The 8,452-nt window shown below is 30.7% G+C and overlaps 1 protein-coding gene and 2 long non-coding RNA genes across 4 annotated transcripts in view; 2 read left to right on the top strand and 1 right to left on the bottom strand.

The window, feature by feature from the left end:
• LOC110269723 lies at positions 2,101 to 4,038 on the top strand. 2 transcript variants are annotated; one of them, XR_002358487.1, is made up of 3 exons: positions 2,101 to 2,329; positions 2,503 to 2,579; positions 3,904 to 4,038. It is a non-coding gene; the product is annotated as an uncharacterized LOC110269723 (long non-coding RNA). The 2 variants fall into 2 exon arrangements; XR_002358486.1 differs by having other exon boundaries at positions 2,101 to 2,579.
• LOC107630574 lies at positions 5,982 to 7,931 on the top strand. The gene is made up of 4 exons (XR_001618328.2): positions 5,982 to 6,159; positions 6,259 to 6,308; positions 6,437 to 6,568; positions 7,437 to 7,931. It is a non-coding gene; the product is annotated as an uncharacterized LOC107630574 (long non-coding RNA).
• The window catches only part of LOC107630573 (1,4-dihydroxy-2-naphthoyl-CoA thioesterase 1), a 1,861-nt gene continuing 1,113 nt past the window's right edge, over positions 7,705 to 8,452 (bottom strand). Inside the window, exon 3 of the mRNA XM_016333763.2 lies at positions 7,705 to 8,100. Within this exon, the coding sequence (XP_016189249.1) occupies positions 7,948 to 8,100 (153 nt within the window). The 3' untranslated portion in view covers positions 7,705 to 7,947. The remainder of the gene's footprint in view (positions 8,101 to 8,452) is intronic.

The following is an 8,452-nucleotide window of genomic DNA, read 5'->3' as shown; positions in this document are numbered from 1 at the left end:
ATTGTGTGTTTAAGACTTTGATTCATGCAAAAATCTTTTCATAAACAATCATTTATAATTAAATTCCAATGTCTTGACAATCTAATTTCTCTAAACTTAATTAATCGCCAATGTCTTGGTCAATTAGTCAAGAGAAGAGGTTGAGAACGGTTTCAATTTTAAGCCATACAATTTTCAAAGACTATCCCTAGATGAATTAAATATCACATCAATATATTAATCCATAAAGAAATAAAACAGAGTCTTTAACCTTTAACAATGGAGGATTAATTGCTCATGATAGAGAAGAAGAAAAATAAACTAGAGAGAGGTGGTGTGATCCGTGATATGATATGATATCTCTTATGAATATTGTTCACTTATTTATATCTAACTTCCTAATTAATTCAAATTCAAAAACTAATCTAATGTTATCTTTTAAAGAGAAAGATAACTTATTCAAATTTAAATCTAATATAATATAATCCTAACAACCAAATCTTATTTTTTTAGAAGAGGTTGTTACTAACTAATCACTTAAATCTTAAATTGAATTGAAGCTTTCTAGGAGTTGGTTATTCATTGGTGCCGGGCTTGGTGGAGTGGCGTTGGGCTTGAAGCAATTTTAAAATCTTAGGAGTGAAGAATTGTACTTGGTGCCGGGCTTGGTGACTTGGTGCCAGGCACCCAGTACATAGAATTTGTAGTGGGGCTGGGTGCCATCTCTTTGTGCTGGGCTTGAGGCAATCTTTGGAATTCTGGGAATGACAAAGGCACTTGGAGCTGGGCTACAAGTCCTTATGCTGGGCGCCACTTCTTTGATGCTGGGCATCATTTCTTTGATGTTGGGCGCCACTTCTTGGCTTTCTAGGAAATGAGCTTGTCTTCTTTGGGCCTACGCCTCCAAACTTTTTTTTGTGTTGATTTTTATCTTAATTTGTTTGATTTTGACTTAAAAAAATAATTATTCTAACACAACTCTAAATATATGATTAGTTATCAAAACATCATTAAAAGCATAAGGATTTGATTCAAAAAAAAAAAAAAAATCAATGAAAAAGAAGTTTAAAAAATGGTTAAGATGACGTGTCATCAAATACCCCTTATCTCCTAACATATAGGGAGATAAGATAGATAGTCAAGCCTATATAAAGAGGAATCTGCAACTCCTCCAGATTTGTTACACACATCTACCTTCATTAATCCTATCTCTGAGATCTATTTTGATTTGATCGTTGGAGTGTTTTTGCAGATCACACCCCCACCTTTCCCTCAATTGAACTGAAAACCATAAAAATCACCAGCTCAAAGAATAGCGGATCCTAATATGTTGCAACTCACAAATTAAACAGTTATCTTTTAGAAGACTTGCTTGGTGCAATTTCTAGAGTATTTGAGAGTAATTATGATCTTTTATATTAGAATAATATGTATATAATTTATGATTTTGTGAATTAAAGAATGTTGGTTTGAATGAATTATATATATATTCTATCACTTTTTTAACGTGTCCTAATTTTATTCTTTTATGTAAGATTATTAAAAAAAGATATTTAGCTTTTCTTTTGAATGTAGTTATGAAATGAAAAGGTATTTATCTTATATTTACAGTTTCTTTTTAAAATTGTGATTATAATTTACCCTATAATAACGATTTTAAAAAATGGTAATTACAACTTATTTTATGATCACCGTTTTAAATCATAATTATAGATAAAAAAATGATAATAATAGAACTATGACCACACTAAAATAGGTCACAATAAAAAATTGTGACCTAAAGTCATCAAAAATAGTGATCATAAATTTATGGTAATGATTTTAAGTTATGATTATGGTTTTAAAATGTGACTATAGAACAAAAATGTTATAGTGAATTTATGTATTATTTGTAAATTTTTTTGTGCTATGAATAAAAGTTTATATGTTTTATAACAAAATTTATGTGCATTGTAACAAAATTTCTATGCTGAAAAAGTGCAAAAACAAAAATATATGTGATGGACGGGCGTTTTTTTAGTTGGGCTTTACCAACCACCCACTCCCACTTCTCCGTATACACATTTACTAATACCACCAACCAATATTAAATTTGCACCTAACTATACACCATTTAAAAAATAAAAAAAGAAAATTTTTTGATCGTAGGAGGGATAGTTATGCTCTAAAGTTGGAAAGGTGCATTACCTAACGATGATAAGATTCTTGAGTTCGATTGAGTTATGATCATTGCTTAGTTCACCCTTTGTTAATTACACGCATTGCGGGGACTCAATAATAGATCTCTGGTTTGTCTGAGAAAGGATTGATGAAATCTGATTTGGGAGACATCGATTGTCGACGATTATGGGTGTGATTGATTTCTAATAATCATAAGTGGATCTTTGTTTGTGAGGATTATCCAATTATATTATTGTTGATTCTGATTTCTCAAGTTGTGTTTCAATTAAATAAGCTTAGTTTTATATGTCACAATTTGCTTCAGCATAGTTGATCTAATACAAAGGTATTGTGGTTTTATAGATGAAACTGGCGAGCTTGACAGGGTTGTGTTGATCCTGGGGTTTCTGTTGATCTATTTCTTCGTAGGATGAATATAGGTAAATGAGTCACATTCTTAGAATGTGCCTGCATCACTCGATGATAATTAAGCTATTTGTATTAAGCAGATAACTGAATTTTGAAGTTTTAGTCAATGTGTTTAGTTTATCTAATACAGATTAATTTAAGTCTATCCTTACAAAATATTTTTATATGATATAACAAAACATTTTCAACAAAGTTGTTTATTTAAAGGCCGTTAATTTCAAAATTAAAAATAGTTTCATCTCTGGTAAAAGATTTATTAAACAAACTCAGAATAATTTTTACCCTTTATTATATTTCACCTTGAGTTTGTGGGGTAGAAATTATATTTAGTTGAAATATATTTTACTCAAGGTGAAATATAATTTTTACCCCACAAACTCAGAATAAAATAGTTGTTAATTACCCTTTATTTATATAGTGCCTAACTATATGCAATGGATTACATTGTATTGAATAAATTAACCACACATGCAGATCTATAACAGTATTAAAATCCTATAATCCGATGATATACATTTCACACACATACATTTTGTGGCAATTATTTGTATTTTTTTTATTAGTAAATAGAATTCAATTTACTCTTTAATAATTCTCCACGCCAATAAATGCTTGTTATAAAATGAGTTATATATCTCCTAATAACCATATGTCCCATGTTACATTGAATTTAGCTGATAGTGTGTTTCATGGTACTGTGATGACAGCCAATTTGACGATCAAAATGGATTGAAAGCACCAATCTACTTCAGTTTAATAAATATTGATGAATATGCCTTGTTTTCGAGTATGCTATACTAAGTAATTTAATGGATATGCGTTGTCTAATTATAGTTAAATCAAAATTTGGTGGTTGCTATTGTCATTAAGAATTTTTCCATTTAAAATTTCCCCAATTATTATTTATTAAACCTTTTTTACTTCTGAGGTCAATTATTGCATGTTGTAATACAGTTTTGAAATAGCTCAATCAAGTTTTTTGCACCAATACTTGCATTGGAGCAGTTTTCAAAAATATGTGGAGAAAGGGACTCTTTTTAGTTGCCACCATTATTTTTAATAAGTTAGATTCTTATGTTAGCAAATAATCAACTATACTCTAATTTGATGTAATTGCCTCTTTAAAGTTATAATTTGTTATAGGAAAAATGGCTATGGATTATTTTATACAACTCTAGTAGAATTCCTGATAAACTTACACTGGCGATAATAATAAAATACTACATATTTGAATTTAACAAATTAAATTAAATTTATTGTTATCATTTCTGTAAACCCTTTATAGAATAATATTATGACTTGTATTTTATGTTTCCTTTTTTATTTGTTGGTTAGGATGATATGTTGGTAATTAAAAACTGGCAAGGATGTTTTCTTGGTACGTTGATGTGGATCAAGTTTTGTTGACAAAGTGCTCTCGACGCATGACAGCACCTTGAGTTTGTGGGGTAAAAATTAAACAACATAAAACAATATGTTTTATTCTGAGTATGCTGATGGTCTCTATTCCAAATTAGATGTTTATTGAAATTCCTTTTTTTATCTATTATGCATGTCTGTTATCATCGCACTTGCCGTATATATTTGGTTTGCATGCTTTTATCAAACATCTCTACTTTAATATCTATGTTGATCCATACAAAGTTGGGGTGGAAGTAATGACATTATAGGTTATTGAATAATTAATTAGTGAATTTATATCAATTTGGATTTAAACAAATTGAATTTGTGATATTTGGAACTATATATTATGATGACTTCCATCACAATTCACAAAGGCATATATAATTCTGCAATACTAATCTATGTTTTTTGTTGCAAGTCTTGTCTGTTGATGTTAAACTCATGAAACTCATAATTATCTCAGTCTTAACATAATCCTTAATTTTCGTTCAACGCTTCAAATAATTTTCACCTATAAAGAAGATTCGATAAGTGTTAGTTGTGATCAAAATTTTCATCTTTCGTATAATATGTGAAAATGAAATGACCCACACCAAGTATGTAAGTTTAGGATTTTTCTCTATTAAGATAATCACTGGTTACATGTATTTGTATTTAAAACCATGAATCGAAATATCATTTCGATACATAACATGAAATGTTATTATAGCGGGTCATCTAAGTTTATAAAGGGATTAAAAATATACATTAACTATACTGAACAATTTATATATTTCCCATGTGATAAAAGCAAACCTTTTAAGATATTGATTAACAATTAGCAAGGTTTAAATATATAATGCATAATTCGTCAATATATAACTGGATATTAACTCATAAATAAAATATATATGTCCTTGGTGAATAAAAATTAATTATTCAATAGTCATAGCCAAAGTGATACATTTGATGAAATTTGTTCATCTGCTCGCCTGATTTGCACCTTCAACCAATATTTCTAAACACTTCTTTGTAAACGACGCTATATGTCATGTGAAGACCTTCGTCATTATATTACAATATCTTGACCTCTTTTTTATTGGTCACCTTAAAAATAGCAATGTACATTTAAAAACAGATTTCTTAGAGTCAAACCAACTTTTGATAGTAACTGACCTTGATTCTTATTAATTGTCGTTGCATAAAAAATTATAATAAGAAACTGTTTGTATTGAAATTTAAATGGTATCCTATGATTAGATAGTATTAAAAGTCATCCTTAAAATAAATACTTTCTGTCCAGAATTTTTTTTCTGTCATACTTAGATTCTATTACATGTTTTTCAGGTTTTGTGATAACTGATAACTAAACGTGTCCCATTACATAATCCTATCAAATGATCAATGTTCTTTAGGTAGCGTTTGTTTTGAGGTACTGAGACAGAGACTGAGAGACTGAGACTCAGTATCGTGTTTGTTAGTTTAGAGACTGGTACTAAAATTTTTGTCTCTGTCTCTAAAATTTTAGTATTTCAGTACCTCCAAAAAGTAGGGACACAGGGGACTGGAATTTTTAGAGATGGAGACTGAAACTTTAATAACATTTTATACCTAAAATACGTTCATTTCAATTAATTAATTCCAATTTTATCCTTTGTGCAAATTAAATTAGAATTTCATTCTTGTTTTAATTCCTGTCTCCCATTTTGCACCAAACAGAATACTGAGATTTATTTCAATCCCTGTTTCTTAGTCTTTGTCTCTTAGTCTCAGTCTTTCCGTCTCTTTCTCTCTTTCTCTCCACCAAACGCTACCTTAGTAACATAATAGACATTCCTACCTCAAGTGTTTGGAACCTGATGGTGTTTAAAAATTCGAGAGTGTGCACCAAAATATCATTGTTCGTTTTTATTGGACATTCCTTTTTTTGTTGGGTCAGGTTTTATTGGGCATTCTTTTTCAGAGCTGTAATAAGTTTGGGCTTCACCGGTGTTCAAACTCATCATATATTGATTAATCTCATCCACAATTTGCAACTTCTCATGCCCCCGCCCCCTGCCTCCATAACATATGACGGGTAACAGGGATCCCGAATCTGCCGGAGACCACAGCGGCCACTACCGAAGTAGTTTTGCTGCCGTTAATTCCAAAACAGCAGACACCCGAATTGGGGATTATTTTAAACTTGTTCGTGTTCACCATGCTAATGTAAATCACTAACCGTTTCCTTCAGCAACTTTAAAGTTCAAAGTTTTTCAATTTTCACAAAATCAAGTTAACTAAACCCTGATTTTATGGTTTTTTAAGGCTTTAGTGCATTCGTCTCGGTGTTTTTGGTTTCCATTCAAACCCCAATTGTAAGTTAGGAATTCTTATTTTCCTTTTAATCTCTGTTTGTAGTGAATGTCAGTGATATACTGATATTTGACTTGAATGGCTTATGTTATAAGACTTGATTATGATTCACTTTCATGTTTTGCAATAGGCATTTCGAAGATTAGGAGCTTCAGTGAATAAATTGTAAGGTTGTTTCAGAAGAGGTGCCTGGGACTCTATCTTCTCTCAAACTTTCTAGCATGGAGCTGAATGATTTGACCCAAAAGCTTGGTAATTTAAGGTAATATTGGAAAACATGCTAAATTCAAAATGCTATTATCATGCATTACCATCATTACATGAATTCAACGAAGTATTTCACATATGGTGTATTGCGTACTGCGTACCCGTCCGCATGCTGGAACGTATTGTGTTTCATGTAACTATATGCATTAGTTTAACAAATGTTTGGTTGTATTATACAAAGGGAATGTACATTTTGTTCCCTGAAATTGCACGAGCAATTTGTTCTCGGAAATGTGACTCCTGTCAATCCCGAGCAAACTTTCGTGTTACAACTGTTAGTGTAGCCCTGATGTAGACAATTAATTACTGCCTTGGCTGTGATTATGCATTACTTGAATGAATGTTTCTTTATACATATAAGCTGAGTTGAACTTTTAAGTTAATATAATTTACATTAACAATGAGGTTGTGTAAATAAGATCTAGTGTATCTTGTTTAAAATTCATGACCAAACTATTAATAATGAGAAATGATTTACCCTCCAAATAGATCATCCTAAACTTCCTCTGAACTATTAAATGAGGGAATACTTGATTGCTTTTTTGATATTTTAAGACATCAAAAGTTTCTACTTTTTCACTATTTTTAGTGTTTAGGTATTTAGGAGTATTTTCAGGATGATATATAATTTCACATTATTATTTTGCTTAATAGAAATCTGACTTAGTCAATGATGAGTTGACTAATCAACTCATCCCCTTTTGGCCCCTGACCTTTTTCATTTTAGACAATCCATCCCCTAACTATAGAAAAATGACAACCTGCCCACTATCCTTCCTTTCATGTTCTTTTTCTATATGGTTGCCAATTATAGCCCGTCAAGTCAGAATGTCTCTGATGATGTTATGCCATTCATTTCTTAGGCATATAAATTCTGGAGTTCACATAGGAAGGAAGGAAGAAAGCAGTATCAGTTCGAGATCCTATCTTAAGAACCCAGCATCATAACACCAGTAATATCGTCGACGTGCATAAGGATGTTGTTTCTGGGATTAAGCTTGGTTGAATAGGAGTCATTGTGTTGATGTATGATCTTTTCATTGTCTTGGATTCTATTGAAATCACAAGCTATCTGTTGAAAAACGAACATCTAGTGCTTTCAAATTTAAAGCTGCCATTGCAAAATAGTAGGAAAAATTGCTCAATCAGGGCCCTAGTCTCTATGTCTAGTGTTGACCCTGAATATCAATCCATTTCTAAAACAGATATTCTATACTTCAATATAGGTTACAAAATGTGAATATTGTGATGACTCTGTTCATTTTTGAAGCTATGAATCTCGATCTGTAAATAAATTTGAATCTTAGGTTTATTGTAATATGTAATTTCATTGAGGCAGAACATGTATCAGTTGACTATATTGGAAAACAATATTTATAGTTTTGCATGCTTCTTTAGCATTTCTGCAGCATCTTTTGCATTTTCTGGTACTGGCATGTTGCACAGTAGAGTTACTCTAGAAGATGATACCAAAGCTTTGTTTCTTGAATTTGACGGATCAATTTTCCACATTCTCACATCCCATACCTGCTACAGAGAAAAATTGTGTTATGGAATGCTTTCTGATTAACCCACAATTATAAAAGAGATCAATAACATTTTATATAAAATGATCATAGTCGTCTTATTTTGGTGACTTATAAGATAAAGCAATTTCATTGTTTTAAGAGTTTGGCTAAGCTGTTCCTTGGAAATATTTGTTAAGAAAACGAAAGGATGATTTTATAGACTAAGAAAACCTCTATACATATATTACATTGGAAGATTATTTTTTTTTTCTTTTTTTTCAATAAGAAATTATCACTTTTGTATTCATAACAAGTGTCCTTATAATACTAGTCAGCAAAATCGTTGTTTTAAATTTTTATTCTAATCCACT

This window comes from Arachis ipaensis, chromosome B03 (genome assembly GCF_000816755.2).
Source record: "Arachis ipaensis cultivar K30076 chromosome B03, Araip1.1, whole genome shotgun sequence".
Taxonomy (NCBI): domain Eukaryota; kingdom Viridiplantae; phylum Streptophyta; class Magnoliopsida; order Fabales; family Fabaceae; genus Arachis; species Arachis ipaensis.
This window is presented reverse-complemented; position numbering and strand designations above follow the sequence as displayed.